The sequence below is a fragment of the Rhyacophila brunnea genome, unplaced genomic scaffold, assembly GCF_057557595.1.
Source record: "Rhyacophila brunnea isolate RB1 unplaced genomic scaffold, BYU_Rbru_1.0 scaffold_16, whole genome shotgun sequence".
Taxonomy (NCBI): domain Eukaryota; kingdom Metazoa; phylum Arthropoda; class Insecta; order Trichoptera; family Rhyacophilidae; genus Rhyacophila; species Rhyacophila brunnea.
Window position 1 is genome coordinate 39,139,791 of NW_028232816.1, and position 21,963 is coordinate 39,161,753.

Here is a 21,963-nt window from a genome sequence, read left to right on the forward strand (position 1 = left end):
CTAATGGACTCGCCCTGCATAAATTCGACAAAATGATCTGTTCATTTAAACTCGACTGGTTTATCTTGTAAAACAAACTGGCTTTCATCTACATATATATAGCTTATGGTGGAATATACACCTACATAGACTTACCATTCTGTATGCGAAAGGAAAAATATGATAAACCATAAAAATATAAAAAATGACCCAAGTGCCTATGTCAAATTAACATTCCAATACAAAGTCGTCCAGAAAATCTAATCTTCTTTTGGTTCTGCTAACAAGTGGTGATTTTAGATTCTAAAAAATCTAAAAATGACTGATACAAGTGCATACGCCAAATTAACACAGCGTCGGCTTAATTCTAACATATCGTAAGTCAGTTTAACCTAAGTGTTCAGGAGGCAGTTAAAACTAAATATTTCAACTTACGGAATCAAATGCATGTACTTTTTTTGTTGTAGGATAATCTTTCACTATTCTGAATTTTAAAAAAAATATTTAATAATTTTTAAATTATAATGTATCTACGGGACTTACATGTTATTAAAACTATCAAGCATATGAGTTACGTGTTATTATCGAGTCAAACGTAGCTAACTCACTGACATTATAGCTTGCAAACTTATGACATACGTGATGTTCGACTGGCTGTTGAGACACTACCATAGATAATATACGACACTATTCTATGACAATATCTTCTTGGCTACGTGTTAAAACTGTGAGCTAACATGCTCCTCCCATTTTAACCGCACTTTCATTATAAACTAATAAGCTCCTCCCATTTAGTCGACAACAGCGTCTTTCTTCACGTAGCCAAGAAGATATTGTCGTACAGTACTGAGATACGTTATGTTAGTTTACAATGTTTACATGATTATATCTCCCTTCCACTTGCATATTTGGATATTAAACGAATTAAATAGATGCGTTATCATACTTGTAAATCGAAATCACCAAAACATGAAATCTGAAGAAAAATTACTTACGATATGTTAGAATTAAGCCGACGATAGAAGTTCCAATACAAAGTCGTCCAGAAATTTCAATCTTCTTTTGATTCTGCTAACAAGTGGTGATTTTAGACTTATCTTATCACCCTTGTCTGTTCTTAGTGGCGATCTGTGGAACTACACATCCTCCTACTGGTTGAATTGAGTTATTGCCCTCCCAATTGGCATCACCAACGGCAGGTTAGTTCTGATCCTTGGGAGAACAAACAACTGATTTCTAAGATAGTTATCATGGTCACACAAGTCAATACTACCAAAAATGGCAGAGTTGATTATGATATGATTCGATATACTACTACCTACCTATAGCGCTATGAAATCGCAGTCATGACGTATGTGTAGAATGTTGTATATTGTATACGTGCTGCATTTTAATGTTACAGATACTGATAAATGTTATGTACTTTGTAAAAAAAACTCAGTGCCATACCTGTGCGAAAAGTCATAGAAAAAAATGACCGATTGAGCACCCACGTTTGCCGCGCGACTTAAGTGTCGGCCTATAGCGTCGTGGGTCCCAGGTTCGAATCCTAGGTCTGACAAGTAGGTACATATATTGTTTTTCAATTTGTGTATGAGTCAGAGTATGGACCTAATAGGTTGAGCAAGTGGCTGACATTCATTTCCCGTAAAAACAACATCTATTAATACAAACCTCCACTCTGTGGAGGCCCATAATTATGATCCTATTAGGATCGGACATGGTCGAAGAAGAAAAGAGATTTAAATGCACATCTTTCATTTTCCAACTCTATCCATCAGGCTTACTATTTTCTTCTTGTGAATAATTTCCAAAGTATTTCAATCTATAATGGGTATTTCAAATGAATAAACATTTTTTTTAATCATCAATTGAGGGCTTTATGATACGCAGTACACAAATCCTGTCTGGAAACCTACTATAAGGAATCTATTAGTGAAAGTTTCAGAACGATAACATCATTCACAAGATTTTTTTAGAAGAGTGTTATACCGCTGCTGTGGCCGAAACTATGGTACCGTGCCACTTCTAGATTTGCTTCTTCATAACATTGCACTCCCGGCTCTAGGATAAAAATTATGTAAGTAAGTAAGTACCTAATACTATAATTATTCTAAAAATATTTTTTTACATATAGGAGCTATTTATTTTTTTATTAGGTACTACATTTATTAATACAAGTGAATATCGTTTGATCTAATTTTATGGGAGGTAATTATGCAAAGAGGCAAATCAGTGTAGTAAATAGTGCAAAAAAGTGCGAAATTACCAGGACGTTTATAGCGAACACCTCAATGTCCTCTGCACACATCCTTCCCCTGGATTTCCTACTGATATTTTCCATATGACGACTGCTTTTCATACCGCATTTTTCTCTTCAGTAACGACTTCTAAGTTAAACGCAGTGACATCCCGTGGGGGTAGGCAAATTGAGCGTCGCTTGGGGGTGGCTGTTACTCGAAGGACGGCAAATCAAGAAGAATAAATAAATATATATATAGGAATAGGTACATAAACTTAGTAATAACAGAAATATCTTTCCATTAAAAAATTCAGCTAACCGGTTGGAAACAAAATGTACCTATTAATTAGCATAAACAGTTTAACAGGGCTGTATTTTTTTCGTCGGGTTCGCAATGTCTAGTTTACTTCCGTAGTCTTTGGACATCACTCCTTGGTGACACGTGTAGATTTGCAAATTATATTTTAATTATAGGTAGGTACATACTTAGGTACCTAATTAATACTTTGGACGCGGAAGACGCACCCGGCGCGTAATGACCAGGCGGCCGATCGATGTAATTAACGTGCATTTTAAAGGGGGCAATTAAAAAATCATTATCTACTCAGCAGCGAATGAGTTAATGTATCCAAATATTTTTGCCAGTCATTCGCGAGTTTTGAAAGTTGTCAGGTATATTTTTAAACGTATCTGAAACCGTGGACTCGCAATATTGTCTATTGAAGTAGTGATGACATTTAAATTAAATTGTGTGGTATATAATATTTTGTTAATAATGTATTTCATAGATATTGAAGTCATGAAAGGATAATGAAAAATACTGTGTAATGGGGTGGCATTTTGACGCTGCCTAGGGGCGGCATTTTGTCTAGGGACGTCACTGGTTAAACGCATTCATATTTCTTCAAACATTCAACTATTCTAGCTTGATAACTCGGATACAACGATGTTCATTATTCCTCAGTGTATTCAGACCTCCAGATAAAAGATAATAGTATTATCCTGTCTTCAGACACAACTCAACTGGTTGATAAATTTCCCCATCGCTTTAGAAATATGATTGAAATGAATCGTGAGGAAACTCAAGACACATTCATTCTTCACAATGTAAACACCAATAAGATTCTGATTTGATTCTAAATATTACTAGTAGTAAAATATTATCATAGTTAAGGTGTTAAAACCTCTGCAGGGCTATTCTAAATAGTTAACCCGGTAAGAGGTTTCCATTATTTTTATTGCTCCAAAATAAAACGGATATCACTCTGATAAATTCCATAAACAAGACGGTTATCTACAATAATTGTTAGAAGGAACAGTTAACACGTCACTTAGAGTATCCGTTTTATAACTTTGCACTTTTTACTACACTGAATCACCACTTTGCCTAATTAACTCGCATAAAATTAAATCAAATGATATTCTCTTGTGATTACTGATTATGGTTTGATGTAGGGCTTAAGGGAGGACATGCTCAGCGTGGGTGAAAATGGAGCTTTTTTCTATTTTCAAAGCATGATTCTGGGCATTCCTTAAACGTTGTAGATAATCTATTTATATTATTTTGAAGCCTTATTATCCTTTATATTTATTTTAAACATTTTATGACTGCAAAAGTATTTTTATTACATATAATAGTATTCTTTTAAACCTCTCGCTCTAATGTTTTAGAATATAGTCATATTTCAGTACATAAATGTGCAGTGGTGTTAAGATTTTTTACATTTATTAATTTTTAAACGCATTTATAAAACCATCAGTATAATTTATGTCGACATTATTATAGTGAAATATTTACGATAAAAAATTATATTGATAATCTCTGTAATCATTTGAAGATAATTCTAAACATACTAATTATAAGCTATGTCTTTGACCATTCAAGTGTAATAAACATCCTACGAATAATGATTGCTTTATAATAATTATTGACCTAAGAATAAGGTAGTGTTTTTTTGAAATTAGCCATTTCTTTTGGCATTCCCCAGTGGTTAAGCTACAACATACTGCCGTAGCCATAAATTGACAAACTAAAACTGAAGTAGGGAGTAAGAACATGTTAACGCGCATGTTTGAACATGTACCTAACCGGAAAAAAATCTTTTTTTTTAATGGTACATGTTCAAACACGCGCGTTAACATCATTTCACCCCCTAGTTCAATTATAGTTTGTCAATTTATGCCATACTTACAATTTCTGATTATTGTCGATATTTGACATGTCCATAATTGTGCAATCAACATACAAGTGGGTGTATTAAAAATACAAAAAATCGCCAAATATACCCTTAATTTTACCTCGAACACCATTTGGAATATGCAACTGTAGACCGTCACATTGCCTTTAACCTTAGCGATAAGTAGGGGGCTCGCCAAAGATCCTAGCCTGGGGGCCGGCTTCGGGATGTGGGGGCCATGATCTAAGTACAGACGAAGGACCATCTTTTCTCACACCGTGCTCATGAAAAAGATGGGGCATACTGTTTATATTATTTATTACCTATATTGTTTTTAACTGACCGGCTGACAAGTCTTGTCAGTTTAACGACAGTTGCCAAAATTGGCAGAACGGTTAGCTGCGCTAATAAAAACCTACAAAATAAACTAAGTGTTCCGTTAAAATTTCCGGGTTTGCGAAGTGTTCCATTGCAGAAAAAGTTTGGGAAACCCTGCTGTATAGTTTACTTTGTAGAAAATATGTACCTATACCGATGTCATAATAGTCAATCTTTTTTAAACTTATATAATTTAATATCGCATGAGCACGAGGAGTATTATTGTAAACGCCATAGTTTTAAAATTGTGAATAAATCCATTTTTAGTAGATCAGATTCCGTGATTATCCTATCACTTTTTCAAATTTATTCTTTTGTCAATGATGTCGACACGTGTATTATTATACCTTTAATTTTACATACGATAAACCAAGATATGTCACGGAAAGTTGAGGCTTTCGAGATGTGGCTGTATAGACACATCCTCGAAATTACATGGACTGACCGGGTGACAAATAATGTTGACGTTCTCAATCGAATGGGAAAGAACCATAGAGGTATTAAATTAAAAGAGGGGCAAGAAATCGGCTTTCTCATACAGCTGAATGAAGCAGGCCAACAATAGCTGACAACTTACGAGAAATAGCGACAGGATAAAAATAATTCAGGCCATCACAGAGGATTTACTTTGTTCATTATAACTTACCCATATAATATAATGTTAACGTTCAAATTTTGCCACAAATTGATTACCAGCCCACCTCACCATACTTTCATATAACCTGCCAACCCCAGGAAAGAACTGAGAAGTATGTACTGCGTAGTATCAAAACCAGAAAACTACAGAACCTATGTCACATTATTTATTAATTAAGAAAACAAAAGATTGTGGACATAACAAATCAAAATTCAGGACGTTCACAACATGAGATTTACATTATAAAAAATATTACTCTCACAAGTGAGAAGAAGAAAACAATAATACATAATAATAATAATCCTATACGGAGTCGAGTCGTGGACCCTGAAGGCAAGAGAACGGAAGGCACTTGATGCCTTTGAGATGTGGTGTTGGCGCCGAAAGCTTCGCATTTCTTGGACGGAGCACAGGACGAACCAGTCAATCATCCAGGGACTGAAGATAAAGGAACGGCTCTCGACGATATGTCTGAGAAGAATTCTACAGTTTTTTGGACATATTGTCAGGCGCGGACCGGACAACCTAGAGAGACTGGTAGTTTTGGGTAGCCTCCAGGGAAGGCGAAGCAGAGGAAGAGCGTCTGCGCGATGGAGCGACCAAGTGAAAGAGCTGACTGGGGGCACCATCCATTCTGCCCTGAGAGAAGCGGAAGATCGAGAAGGATGGAAAGTCTTGGTCGCTCAAAGGATGGCGAAATTTAAATGTGGTCACGATCCTCAGCCATGAGTGCACGACCAAGAAGAGAGAATAATAATAATAAACATAAACAATTATGCAATAAAATAAAGTTTCAAAAAAAAATGTGTCTATGTGCGCGCATTTACTAGAGTATTGCACCCCTCGCTAATGGTGCCTGATAGGCTTGACTCGAGGTAACAGTTCCAACCTAGAATAGGTCATGGCTGCGACCACGTAGGTACTTGACAGGCGCATATAAATTTTAATTCTTTAGGACGCCAGGATTGGAAACCATCTCTATTGATAGCAGATAAAAATGTTTCAAGAGCAGAAGTGACCTACGAGATTCAAGATAGTGAAAAGTGAGCATGTCTTGTAGAAAGGCAGTCGAAAAGTAATCGTTTGACGAATTATTGTTAAAAGGAATTATGAGAGGACAAAAATATAGCATTCCCCATCTTATCATCCAAGGAAAGATCGACGGTAGGTAAGCATAACAGAGGATGACGCCGCATTTCGTGGCTTAAAGACCTCCGTGACTGGTGTGAGTGCAACTACACCGAACTTTTCCGAGTAGCAGATGATAAGGCAAAGATCACCCTGATGGTGGTCGACCCCCGCCAGAGGATAGTTCAATTGGAAGAAAAGGTAAAATATATTCGGTAAACTATCCATTAGTGTTTCCAATTGAGTATTGGCTCGTAATTTTGGATAAATTTAATCATGTTAGGTTCTGTACAGACCATGATAAACATTTTTATATCGTTTCATTTTAATACATTATTATCTTAAAAAAACATTATTTCATATTTAATAAATGCTACAATAGGTAGACAATAATATTTTGAACTATATAAATATAAAACCTTTGTAAAATATTATGTGGAAATACTGCATGACATTTAATGAAATTCAATATGTACCACTGACTACAATAATTATCTAAAGTGGTACCCGTTAAAAATATATGCTTTTTGCTATGTATCTCCATATTATAATACCGCTTTCGGGAGCGAATCCTTAACGGCATTTTTCAGAAAGTTATTTTGTTGATAAGAAGTTAAGTTGGGCAATATTGGTAACTGGTAAAGAAAACTTACCACTACTGACATGCCATTTTTGCAGGGGCGTACGCGCAGCGAAGGTAGATATTTGACGTTATAATTATTACTTTGTGTAAAAAATAAAATTCATAGGTACCTACCTACCTAATAAAATCTTTTACTTCGTAAAGTAAACAATAAGTACGTACGTACAAGTATTATCAATATTAACATAATGCATTAGTGTTGTTATAAGGAAACCATTTGTATGCTGCAAAATTAGTTTTGTGGTTTGATCGGTAGGTACATACTGAAAGACTATGTATTTCTAAAATGGCGTCGTTCACTCACAAACAGAGCAGAGCTAGTTCCCGCCGGAACATAGTTTAATATTCTTACATCTAATTCTGCCTTTTTTTTTAGAGTCCGTATAAGATTTTAGCAATTATGGCATCTAGTAATCAGTGGCATTTATTAAGGGGGGACATGCTCGTCGAAGGTCAAAATTCAGTTTTTATTGTATTTTCAAACCATGATCCTGGACACTCCTTAAACGTTGTAGATGATTCTAAAGATATTTATTATAAGCTATGTCTTTGACCATTCAAGTGTGAGTAACTCCCTACTTCAATTATAGTTTGTCAATTTATAGCTACGGCCGTATGTTGTAGCTTAACCACTGGGGAATGACAAAAGAAATGGCGTATTTCAAAAAAACACTACCTTATTCTTAGGTCAATAATTATTATAAAGAAATCATTATTCATAAGATGTTTATCACACTTGAATGGTCAAAGACATAGCTTATAATAAATATCTTTAGAATCATCTTCAAATGTGTTAATCTTGCCGATTTTTTGAATAATAAAATGCCTAATTCTTGTCAAATTTGGATTCACAGAGATTATCAATATAATTTTTTATCGTGAATATTTTACAAAAATTATCTCGTAATAAATTATGCTAATGGTTTTATAAATGCGTTTAAAAATTAATAAATGTAAAAAATTTTAACACCACTGCACAGTTATGTACCGAAATATGACTATATTCTAAAACATTAGAGCGAGAGGTTTAAAAGAATACTATTTTATGTAACAAAAATACTTTATGCAGTCATCAAATGTTTAAAATAACTATAAAGGATAATAAGGCTTCAAAATTATATAAATAGATTATCTACAACGTTTAAGGAGTGTCCAGGATCATGGTTTGAAAATACAATAAAAACTCAATTTTTACCTTCGACGGGCATGTCCCCCCTTAAGTGACTGATTTTGAGACCTCCACGATAAAAAAATAACAATCTAATTGTCATTTTCCAAATAAATCCAGTAACGTCCCTAGACAAAATGCCGCCCCTAGGCAGCGCCAAAATGCCGCCTCATTTTTTTATACAGTATTTTTCATTACCATTCTGACTAAAATATCTAAGCAATGTGTTGTAGGTATAGATACATTACAGACAAAATATATACTACCTACTAAATCTAATTTAAATGCTATCTCTCCTTCAATATAAATATTGTGAGTCCACGGTTTCAGATACATTTAAAAATACACCTGGCAACTTCCAAAACTTGCGAGTGACTGGCAAAAATATTTGGATAAATTTTAAATTAGGCAAGTGTGTACCTACCTATAATTCAAAAATCTGCACGTGTCATAGCTGGCCATCAAGGACGTGACGTCCAATGACAAAGTAAACTAGACATCGCGAACCCGACAAAAATACAGTCCTGTTAAACCTTGTATGTTAATTAATACATTTTGTTTCCAACCGGTCAACTGGTTTTTTTAATGAAAATATGTTTCCATTATTACTAAGTTTGGGTAGCTATTTCTATATTATATACCTAATGATTCTCCTCAATTTGCCGCCCTTCGAGTAACTGCCGCTCCCAAGCGACGCTCTATCTGCCTACCCCCACGGGACGTCACTGATTAAATCAATTCATTTAATTAGTGTTGTTTAAAATATAATGTTTAATTAAAACCGTCTTCTTTCTTATAAATCACGATAGATACGTACATAAAGCCGTATGCCTAAGGTAGTTAGAAAATAGCTTGCATGAATTTATTTTATAAAATGAACTGAACAAAGTAGATGAATGAGAATAGATGTGGAAATGCTCTAAACCACAGTAGTTGGTGTGTATGTAAATTTAAGATCTTTGGTGTATTTGTATGTTTAAGATAGACAAAAAAAATAATAAAATAGGATCCCAATATATTTTCTAATAATTTGAAACTAAAAAGATGGCGACGAAGGGCGGCCCTTTGCCTAGGGACGTCTCTGACTTTGTATGGAATGGTTTATCCAGTCCCCTTTTCAATGGTTGTTGGATACGAATGGACCCTTTCCACCTCCCCGCCGTGCTTCTACTCGTAAGTACTCTGAGGGACATATAATTGTGTCGCTACATTTCAAAATCAGCCAAGTCCACCTTTAAGTATTTTTTACTTTTTTGTGAATTGCTGAAGAACTACTGCTTTCTAACATTTTTGCATTATCAAACTGCGGAATTTATTAATTTTAAATATTCTATACTCGAAATAATATGAACTTTCACCCTTGTGACTTTGTATTTGAGAAAACAAAAAGCTGTTTTTCTCCTATTCATCTATTATGGACTTGGCCGATTTTGAAATCTAGCGACACAATTAATTAATTATATTATGTAATATAATTATTATGTAACCTCAAAATTAATATAAATTGGTACACCACTGACTTGTGCTTTATCAACATTTCTCGTAAAATTGGATATTTATTTAGGGTGTCGTTCAAAACCCAGATTTTACAATAATTTACGAGATTACTTTTTTAGAGATAGTGAGGCTTAAAAAATCGATAAAAAACTGTAAATCCTCGAAAACTTCCAATATGTCTCAACGTGTGTACCATCTGGCTTGATGGTTTTTTGTTCGAGATTGAGCAAATTGGTCGATCCGAAAAAGATTCAAGGTTCGTTTTTTGCTCGATGCAGTTTGAGTGAGGGAGTGAGGACGCACCGGCAAGGCTCGTGTGGCGTCGCTCTCACTCGTGGTCGAAGTCGTGACGGTGCGACAATGGCCTCATAGCATCTTGTGTCGAGTTGCTCGACTGTGTGGACACAACGATGAGCATGCTTCCAAGTCAACATGCTCGATCGAGCAAAACCGTCGAGCAAGAACGTGCCTGGGTACTAGGCTTTAAATTGATGTTTTCTTACGTCTTTTCTAACATCGATTGAAATATTATTATTTTCTTATATATTATAGGTATTGCATTACCATGCCAACTAATATGTTAAATAATGAATTCCAAATTCGACTGGAAAGGTAGTTTAAACAAACTTTATATTTTTAATATTTAGTATACTTACTTATTATAATATTTTTATGTAGATGTCAATTGGGGCCAAGTAGGAAAGAGAAATAAAAAAACGTACTTTGACTTTTATATAAAGGTAGATCAGTAATGCACAAACCGCGGCCTGTGGGCCTTATGGAGTCAAAAATAACAAGTAGTTTATCACCAAATTTTTTATTGAATATGACAAAATTCTGTTTGATATTATGTGAACAAATTGTGTAGTAGCAAAGGAATGTAAACAGAATTGTCACTGATAGAAAACATAATTTAAAATAATATGTATCGTCTGGTAATATAATATATCACTATTTACCAAAAATTTTACCCACTGCGGCCCGTGAAAAATTATAAAATAAACAAATTGACCCTTCTTTCAAACAGGTTGTGTACCACTGGAATAAATTAAACGAATCGTTAGATTTCAATTGGTAAATTACCTTTAATATATATATCATTTTTACAAACATAACAATTTTATATTCTTATACATACCGGTAATTAATAAATCAACATTTTTCTTTATCAGAGGTCCATTTAGCTTCTTACAATATTTGAGTTATATATGTACTCTCACAACATTAATTTAATGTTTGTAAGATAATCAGATTCCTAAGAGTCAAAATCTTAGATTATTAATTAACATATTAGATAAGTTCACATAATTACAGGTATTCCTCAACGTATTTACACTTGTGACTGGAAAAAAGTTTTGACTGTATAAATAAATTATCATTTATTAATGTTTGCATACAATCAGAAATATACAAAACATTGTTGAGGCCAGTTCTCACATATGGATCAGAATGTTAGGTCAGCAGCAACAAATGAAAACACTTGTATTTCAATTAAGTATCTCACAATGATTCTAAGAGATGGCAGTTTGTGTACAATAAATTAAATCAAGATTTAAAACCATCAACCGGGGCTAGTATAATGACTAATGAGGGTAAAGTACAGCGTGTATACACGCTCATTTTCTATGGCCAGTCTTGCGCACACAGTATTGTAAAGCACATAAATGCACTACATTCGCTTAAAGCCTGACATTTATGTGACATGGTTGATGCATTCAGTTTACTGATTATGGATTATACATCCATTTCTCGTAAAAACAAAATCTGTTAATTCAAACCTCCACCCTGTGGAAACCCATAATATGATCTTATTAGGATCAGACATGGTCGGAAAAAAAATGTAGGTAGATTTAGTGAGATTTCTCATTAGCCTTTTTCTTTTTATCGTACCATTTCCTAGCGGAGGTTGGCCACCATCTTAGCCTTATCATCTGCTACCCGGAATAGTTCAGTTGAGCTGCACTCGTACCAATCATGGAGGTTCTTAAGCCAAGAAATGCGGTGTCGTCTTCTGCTACGCTTACCATCGATCTCATAAGCCAATTTTATTAAATTCCCAATAAGTTATCTATAATTCCATTGCTCATGAGTAATGACAAATTAATGCACTCATTGAATGTATCTAATGTATCTACTATGGGTTTTTCTAAAATTAATTTTTGTACTTCATAGGTAATAATAATCAGGTTTGCACTTTCTTTTGTTATAATATAATAGTATTAATTTTTCATATAATACATAAACAAGAATTAACTGTATTCATTGTCAGTGTGCATTTACAATACTTGGTGAGTGAGCATAGTGCCTGAAGATGTTGAAAGGTGAAACCTGAGACACAAAAACTGACTCAAATGGAATAGTACAATAATTAAATTAATTAGAACTACATACATATTGTGTTTTATTTAAATTAATTATTAAAGAAAATTAATACATTAAAGAGAAAAATTTTACGAACGTAATTCGGTCGTAAGTTGGAGAATACCTGTATAATAATATTATAATGATAATCTATTGGTACAGAAAATATTTTACATATAAAATCTCTATTATGTCTCATACAATACCAACACAAGTCAAAATTAAATTTGGTTTTCATAAAATCAGTGTTTTAACCTTTACTATGCCTCACAATAATTACTATGGCAGTATCTAACAGGCAGATTTTTAACTACACACGCTGAATGTAGAGCGAAGCTCTTACCAAATTTGTGGCTTTGTATTTCATAATTATTCAAACGGCTATCACTGTGTGTTTCATTTTTTAGAGTATGCAAATCAATCGACAGTGGCTAGTAATTTGAGTTTAAAGTCGGACGAGATAAATCGCGAAATTTGTATGTGCGGCCTGTCGATCACTGCCTCAGAGCGAGATAACTTGCTAAAGGCATAGAACCGGTTAAAACATAAGATTTTATTTACTTTTAAACATTTTTTATGTAACAATCGCAAATTTCTTTCAAGTTTATGGTATAGACAGTATAATACATAATCGAATTTAAAAGATACTTTTTAGATGGCTAAATATTGCACGTATAGTACAACTATATCCAACAACATAACTGTACTAAAACAGCGAAATAGTTTTAAATTTATGAGTAATATTTGAGCAAGAATTTTTTTTTAAACATTATTGGAAAAACATCATTATTGGCTAGGAAGTGAAGAGTGATTGGACATTCGAAGCGTCAATTATGTAAATGAGGATGGTTGTAATGTCAGTATCTAAAATTGACACTTGGAAGCAGTTAATTGTCAGGTCTGGATTCCGTTGCTAAAGGAATAATTAATACCACTATCAATGTTTTTTTAATAAGTGTAATTTAATCAATGAAGAATAAAATCAGTAAATTTTTATGAATTTTGACAATCTTCGCATGTCCAATTCTTTCAGCTACTTATATAGGTATACGATTATTAGTATAATAAAGTACCGTAGCGATCTCAATAATCAGTCATGAGATATCATCTAACAGGAAGAATTGATTATTACATACGTATACTTTATGGAGATATTATGTTAGATTCATTTTCTATTATTTTGAGGAATAATTCTTGATTACATCTTATTCCTTTGATCAATAGACACGAAAATAGATTGGGCAGTCGGTTCAATTGCTGTACTGAAGCATTTCAATCCCAATTCTTTTATTTTTTTCTCAGTCGACGGACCGATAGCGATCAGCTTTGCCTCGTCAAAATTATAATGCATCTCTTTTAGAATTGGAACGACATAATTAACACCGGACGGACTGAAGAATATTAAAATCATCGGCACTCCTCCATTGTCATAAAGCTTACTTATATTATTCCCTAAATCACTATCCATCTCCGTGCAATACACCACACAGGAATCCAAATGTATATTTTCATCGTGTAGCTTTTGAGGAAGAGTTTCAGACCTTAAATTTCCACAAGGAAATAATAATGGTTTATCAATACCGCAAGTCTCATTTTCAACGATTATAAAGTCACCTAAAGAGGCTGCATTTCCTGACATATATCCTTTGCTATTTAAATGTATATCAGAATATAATTTCTTGTTAGTTGCATCGCCGACCGTGTATATATTTTTGGTATTCCATCTTTCGAGAATTGATTCTCTGTCAGTCTTCAGACACTGTGACACGGCATCTATAGATCGAGGACTCGTAAAGACAATCCCGCTATATTCATTTGGCTGTTTTAATTTCGACAATAATACTTCCAAATTTTGAAACACAAATCCCAGCACGGGAATAAATATTGGAATGTATCGATTATTTTCAAACACGGATTTATATTCCCCCGAATTCTCTTCAGATTTAAATAAAATCACTCTTTCCATTTTTCACAATTAATCTCACATATTAAATTATTTTAAATAAACTTCGTCATTCTTTTTTATGTGCTTTAAAAAAGATTGTTTTCATAACCTTTAACCTAAAAAATCTATCTTTTGCCACCAAACTAATTTAGAGATTACAATACAAATTATGACATCTTTATCGCCAATTTAGGCGGCATATAACTTATTATTTTGGTTTATAAAATTACATAAGATGAAAAATATTTAGTACCGAAACGGTAACGAAACGTCAAATCTGACAGCAAAAGAAAATAAAAACAATTCTTGTCTATGCTCATGATATGTGATTGATGAATATCTTATTTGTCTATGGCCGATCCTGTTTTCTCTATTGAATTTTCCGAACTGTCACAATATTGTCAAAATTGTTGTACGTATTGTTACTTGGTTAACATACTTGTGAATTAAAAATAAATGGCACACGTACAATTCATGGACGAACTAGTTCGAGAATACTTACTCTTCCGAGGATTCGTGGGCACCGTCAAAAGCTTCGACGCAGATTTAAGAAATGACAAAGACAAGGGTTTCAGAGTTGATAAAATTGTCGATCAGCTGGTCCAATGTATCAACACGTACGACTTGAATGGATTGAGAGAGCTGTGGAATCATTTGGACACTTTCATATTTTCAAAATTAGAACATCATTTTACACCTGGTAAGATATTGTTGCATGCAAATTTGGGCACAAACAACTTGTCTTATATTGTTACTTATACAAAAGTGCCGATTGTCTCGCCAATATCATTCTTCAAGCGTAAGCTATTTTTGCGTTTGCTATTTGACAGGTTATGAAAATTGGTAAACGTCACAATCCTCTGCGCAGTGTAGTTCCTACTTTTTTTCAGCAGGTTCACCACTAGTGCACATATTATGCAAATGTTATGCAAGTTGGCGCAAAGCCTCAATGACATTGAGCTTCTTTACAAGCTGCTTTTTGGCGAATTTAAAAGCGGGCGAGTCAGCTGGTGCGATTGTGATGATGACACAAAACTTTCCACTCGCGAGTTGAAACCGTCATTTTGACAGAACGTATTGAGTAGTTTGTTTTTTTACTGGGAGGTCGCTACTATCGCTCTACTGCGCAGACGCAGTAGGCCCACACACCAGCGTGTAGTGTGTAAAGTTGACCGGCTTTCAACTTTTCTCGGTAGATTGTTTACAATCTGTTTTCTGGGTTCTATTCCCGGTGAGGACACAATATTTAAGTATGTGTTTTTCTCAAAGCCTGGGTGTTTCTGATTGTCCAAAATTACTAACAACCACCTTGTACGAAAAAGCAAGTACATGGTTATTAATAATTCAAAATTGTTCGATGATGACACTGGGCGAGTTTACAAGCAGATCGTAAATTCGCCAATAAGCAGCTTGTAAAGTAGCTCAATGTCATCGAGGCTTTAATGTGCCGCAGACGCCATCATGAGATTTTATAACTTTCTTTTTAGACCAAACCAAACATAACCTAACCTACCACAACCTAATATAATTTTAGTTTATGATAATGATGCATCAAAATGTATGAAAATTTTAAATTAACAATTATTGGATCGAAAAGCCTATGCACCGACAGAAATAGGTATTTATTATAATTATCTACATGGAAGAAACTGTTTTCATAAAAAAAAATTATGAAATCTTATGACAGCATCTGCGGCACAATTACCCAGGTTAATCGCGTGAAAATTCAGAAGCCGCTAAACGTTTTTGATCCATGCATACAGTATTGCAACTTGCACGATAATACTTGTTTACATTTGCATTTTAATTTTTATTGTTGCGACAATACATACCTACTGCCACCAGCAATTCCATGCATGTATAAAAATGGGCTATAAAGCTATTTACGATGCACTAAACAGGCCAAGACCACGACTGATGTTCATAATTTAAATTATTAAATACTAGATTTTATTTAGGTATGGTCCCAATATTTAAGTTCGATTTGATATAAATAAAAAGGCTTTCAAGTTATATACATTTATATTTTTATAAAAATCGATGTTTTTTAGAATAGATATAAAAAATATTAAAACTATGAATTAGTCAAAAATCTCTTAAATGATGCTTAAAAAACTTAATAAACTAAATTTTAATAATAAATATGACCATAAAATATATGTAATAATAAGATGCGGTCGGATTCAACAAATTCACATTTTATTTCATTGTTTACAATTGTAAGTTTATCTTTGACTAAAAATAAAAAATATTTTTCTTTTTAATATTTTCAGATACATATTTATTAATTAACACAGTTGAAATTGTAAATTATCAAAAAAATGTCTCAAATTGCAAGCTTCATATTTTTCCACTAAGTGCCTCTGGTAGGTAAAGACATCACCTTAAGTGTTAAGGTGATACATCAGTGAAACGGCAAATAAATTTCAACTATAGGCGCGACGAAATTTTGGACTCGCTGCCATTCAGAGAGAGAACGTTGAGCTGGAAACCCGTCAATTTGTTTCGTGATGGCAACGGGCGTAATAATTAATTTAATCGTGTAAAGATGAGTAAAAACGTTACCCATTTACTTTAAAAAGAAAACATGTCAATGAATATATTATTATTGTTACCGATAGAACAATAAACAGAACATTAAATGGACACATGTTGGATTTATATGACAAATTATATTTCGTTTGACATGCGTCATTTGCATCCGCGACCCCCAATCTGCGAATCGCCTAGCCACGATCTTTTTAGACCGTGCCTCAACTGAGGTATAACCTTAACATTATATCGTACGGCCTTTATCAGTCACAGAGCTTTTACACATTTTCTGGTGTCCCTCAGGGCTCAAACTTAGGGCCGACTTAGGGCCGACATAGCATTGGTAATAAAAAATGCTATGTTTTTGTTGTTCGCTGATGACTTGAAACTCTTTTTGGAACTTGTCACCATGGACGATTGTCGTCAGCTCCAACTTGATATAGATAATATATTAGATTGGGGCATGCTTAACAAACTAGAATTCAATATTGATAAATGCAATCTTTTGTCGTTTACCAGAGCCTCAAAAGTGTTGTTTTTCCAATACTCGATGCATGGCAGAGTTCTGTCACGAATATCATCTGTAAGGGATCTTGGCATTACGTTTGAGAGTAAACTGACATTTATTAGCCATATAGTTACCATTTGTAACAAGGCGCTTAAAATGTTGGGCTTCGTCATGCGTACTTCCCGGGTCTTTTCGGATGTTACGGTATTAAAACTTTTATTTAATTCTTAAGTTCGAAGAAGACTTGAGAGTGGGTCTATTGTTTGGGCACCGCATCAGTTGAAGTATGGCCTTATGGTGGAGAGGGTTCAGAAGAAATTCTTGAGACTCCTTTATTTGAGGTTGTACGGATACTATCCGTGGGTTTATCCAACTGACTTTCTCTTAGGCATGCTTACATACTGCAGTTTGCAATTTAGAAGAAATCTTTATTTAGCTATGTATTTTTTTCCACTTATACGAGGTATAAATGAGAACTCTGCCATTCTGGGCAGTGTTGACCTGTGTGTCCCTGATAACTATCTTAGAAATAGAGAACATCAGTTGTTTATTCTCCCAAGGTGCAGAACCAACCTGCCACTGGTAATGCCGATTGGGAGGGCGATAACTATGTTCAACGAAATTGCTTCGGGTGTTGATATATTCCACCTATGTGAGGATGAGTATAGGTGGACGTTATTTTATAAATTTTTAAAATAGGGTCTGCTTAACTCATCCGGTGTATTTCCATTTACCTATATAATTAATATTTTTGTATGTACATATTTCTACTGTTTAATAACATACTATCTATCTCTTTTTTTATGTCATGTTGTGAACGTCTTAAACTTATAATTTGTAATGTCCACAATATGTAAAAATAAATAAATTGAAATTGAAATTAGTAATATTATATTATTTTTACCTTTTTGTTGCAGCGGTCAAAAAATTTGAAAACAGTTTACTGAAATTCTATTTAGTCACTGCTGTGAGTGCTGGGAAAAATGAAAAAGTCATGGAATTTTTATCCAAAATGGTGTCCGAAATTCAGGGGAATTTCGAATGGAGAGATTGGTTCAGTAAGTCTATTATTTTTAATACAATTTAGAAAGTACATATTATTACAAGAGGCTTTAGGTTCATTGAAATGCACAATCAAATCAATCTTTTTATTTTATTTTTTTTGTAATGGCTTATTAATTACACCAGTAGACGCGCAGATCCAACCAGATCGAACGATCCACACCGACCGTTGTGACCAATCATCTTTACACTATAAGCAATTAATAGCAATTAATGATTACATATTCATATTTTATCACATAAAAATAATTTATTGATGAGGCATGCATGATAATTTAAATTTGCATGTAAAAGTAAACACTAAGGGCTTGCGCAGACAGAGAGCGGTCGGAGTTCTGTGTTCAACCGACCGTTGACCGCTAGCGTTCAGGGACAGCAGACAGGTGGCGGTCAACAATGTGCGTTCCATTTGTACACAAACGTTGTAGTGACACAGGCGCTGCATAATACGAGACCGCTATATTCCAACTGCGAGTGGAAGTGAGAAAGCACCGCTGTTGCGTACTCACTCCCCCGTGCAACGGTTGAGAGGTACGGAGTTCTTTGTAATTGCGGGAATAGAACTCTAGAACGCTAGCGTTCCAATTGACAGGTGCGGTCTGACCGCCGGCTGTGTACCCATACAGTATGAAGTCCGTACAGTACAAAGAACGCCGAACTCCGAACGCGGAATGCAGACCGCCTGACCGCTCTCTGTCTGCGCAAGCCCTAAACTCGAATAGTATTAAAATACTTCCATGTTATGGAGTTCCATATACAGGTAACCTGTTGATTGCGAGGGATATGTTTTGGGCACAGTCACAGTCGCTAAATGACTTTTCATGGTCAACAGGAGATTTTAAAAAAACCAGTTTAATTAAAGTTAAATTAGATAATAAAAGAAATATATAACTTTGCAATAAACTGAAAAAAACATTTTATTCTGCGTTGCAATAAAAAATCTAGTTTATCCTGCTTGATCTATCAGCTTACTTTTGTTTCACTGGCGTTCGTAAATTTGTCATATGTCTTCGGGTGATTCCACTCATTATGATCATTCCTGGCATATAGCACGTGGCACATGTCAAAATAAGTGTGGCAAATCATTATCAAAAATCGATCGCGATTAGGGAATTCAATCCCGGGGTTTAGGGATTACAATTATTTGACGATCCCGGGACTGGTCCTGGAATTGGCATTTATTTCAGTAATTAAGTAATATTAAATTTTTATATACCTACCTATACAAACAACATTGATAAAATCAATCACAAATTTCTAGTATAATTTATACTATTTAAGACATTTATTGTTAATATTGTGTACGTTCAATCTTGGAAATATATAGGTTTTTTTTTTTTTTTTTTTCGACCATGTCCGATCCTAATAAGATCATATGGGCCTCCACAGAGTAGAGGTTTGTATTAACAGATTTTGTTTTTTACGAGAAATGGATGTCAACCACTTGCTCAACCTATTAGGTCCATACCCTGACTCACACACAAACTGAAAAACAATATGTGTACTTGCCAGACCCAGGATTCGAACCTGAGACCCACGGCGTGATAGTCCAACGCTTAAGCCGCGCGGCCACTGTGGATAATTCAAATAATTCAAAATCAATTTTCATCTTGTGTATTAAAAACAAATGTGCGTGCAGTCCTTAGATAATTCCCCCGCCAGTTTTTAACAGCACACTACATTTTTTACACTTAGCTGTAGCTCCATCCACTGATGTCAAATAGTATATAGTTCTATATTGAACTTATATCACTATCTTTCTTGTGAATGTGAAATTTAAATTCTTTATCCATTGTTAATGGCCAAAAATATTTTAGTGAAATATCCATGGTGTCCTGTTGAAATGCGATCTTATAACTGATTGAAATAAAAAAGATTCCAAATTATATAATATCTGAAAGGAGTGATTTTTTTGTTGATTCATCATATTTTCAAATTTCTGATTGTTATTATTTTAAAACGAGAGATAATAAATAGCAATAAATGACGTTTTTATTGATGACAAATGCATTAACTTCCCCAGATGTTATGATCGAGTTTAGATTTTAAGGCATTTGAGATCCATTAAAACATAATTCATCACCTTAAATGTGGTCTACGTTTTCTATTTAATATTTTTTGTCATCTAACTTCATTTAAAAATAAACAGATTTATAAATGACGTCTACTTTTTCTATTTAATATTTTTTGTCATCTAAATTCATTTAAATAAACAGATTTATTATTTTTCTGGTGTTGTTACGATTGCGTATGGCAGCAAAAAATGTATTATCCGTGAGCATCCGACGATTCCCCCTGTGACATGTGCAGGTACATATACGTCACTAACATAATGATTTTGTACACATACCAATTGATTGTGTTTTTGATTGATAAAAAAATCAATCCCGAACGTTTCGAGATTATATTTACTCATCCTGGGATTCATAGATATCGAAAATTGTCCTGGATCCCGGGATTGGATTCCCTAATTGCGATATATGATTTTGCACTCGCCGGAATCGCAATAAACGAGGGAAATGGAGATTTACTTATTATGTAACTAAACTAAACGTTTTTTCAGAAAATTTTCTTCTTGTATGTAGGTTTTTTTATGGATATTATTCTTTTTCAGTGCTTCCATACACAGCAAAGCCAGAAGAACACATTGTATTCAGCGTATACTTCACAAGACAGTGGCAGGACACTCTGTTGGCTTCATTACACAACTTCTTAGCGACAATATTCCAATGCCTGCCTCAGCCCACACTCTCCAGCTACGAAACGGAAGCAGCCATGTTCAAGAAATTACAAGAAAAGAATCTACACTTGAAAAAGTTAATAGAAGACCAGAACAAATCAACAGGGCATCAATCGAGGTTGACTCAGCATATTGAAAAATTAAATGCCCCCGCACCTCTCATGGATGATTTTTATATTATTCCAACCGAGAATGCTGAGGGGGCTATACGGGAAGCCAGGGGGCTCAGGGGTCTCATACGGCAAATGGGAGGGAGCCCGGTTTTAGGGAAAAAACAAATTAGATCTTCAAGTCAAAATTGATTACATTATGTGTTGTTATTTTATGTTTATTGTTAGTTAATTTTTAAGTTGGAGTATTATATATTATGGTAATCATGATTATTTTGAATAAATGAATATTTATAATCAATTTTATTATTAACCCTTGTCAACCCCGCCCTATTTTACCTAGCATAATAATTATGTGAAAACTCCCAAATGTTTTTGCCAAAAAATCATCGATTTAGTTTCAAAAGGTCATGTTTTAAAAAATTTAACCCTTTTTGTGTGTTCTCAATTGTTATATGAAGTAATAAAATTGAGAGTTTACATCAATAAAACAAAAGAGAAAAAAATAATGTACTCTAGTACAGGGGGGGGGCAAACTTTTTGGATGGAGGGCCAAATTCAAGAATTCAAAATTAGCGGCGGGCCGCAAGTAAAATACCGTTTTTAGATATACACTATTTATTATCAGGAAAAATAAACATTGCAAAAACAATAATGAGAAGAATGAAACTGTTGTACATTTTTGAACATTTTTTTAAATTCAAGTGTTAATTTTTGTAGTTGATATTCTCAAAACTGCTTGTAAATGGGCATCGGAGATATTTGATCGTAAAGAATTTTTATTGAGGTTCATGATCGAAAATGTATGTTCACATATTATAATAGGTTGATCGAAAAATAATGAACATTTTTCTTG

At 34.0% G+C, this 21,963-nt stretch overlaps 2 protein-coding genes across 2 annotated transcripts; one reads left to right on the forward strand and one right to left on the reverse strand.

Annotated features, from left to right (window-relative positions):
• Nucleotides 1-13,285: 13,285 nt before the first annotated feature.
• Nucleotides 13,286-14,176, reverse strand: LOC147074697 (uroporphyrinogen-III synthase-like). The gene has a single exon (XM_085943787.1). It carries the CDS (start codon nt 14,174-14,176, stop codon nt 13,409-13,411), a length of 768 nt encoding a protein of 255 aa, XP_085799913.1. The 3' UTR covers nt 13,286-13,408.
• LOC147074698 (WD repeat-containing protein 91) lies at nt 13,514-21,402 on the forward strand. Its single transcript, XM_085943786.1, has 3 exons — nt 13,514-14,855; nt 18,113-18,253; nt 20,872-21,402. The coding sequence occupies exons 1-3, from the start codon at nt 14,612-14,614 to the stop codon at nt 21,297-21,299; spliced, it is 813 nt and encodes a 270-aa protein (XP_085799912.1). The 5' UTR covers nt 13,514-14,611; the 3' UTR covers nt 21,300-21,402.
• The last annotated feature ends 561 nt before the right edge of the window (nt 21,403-21,963 follow it).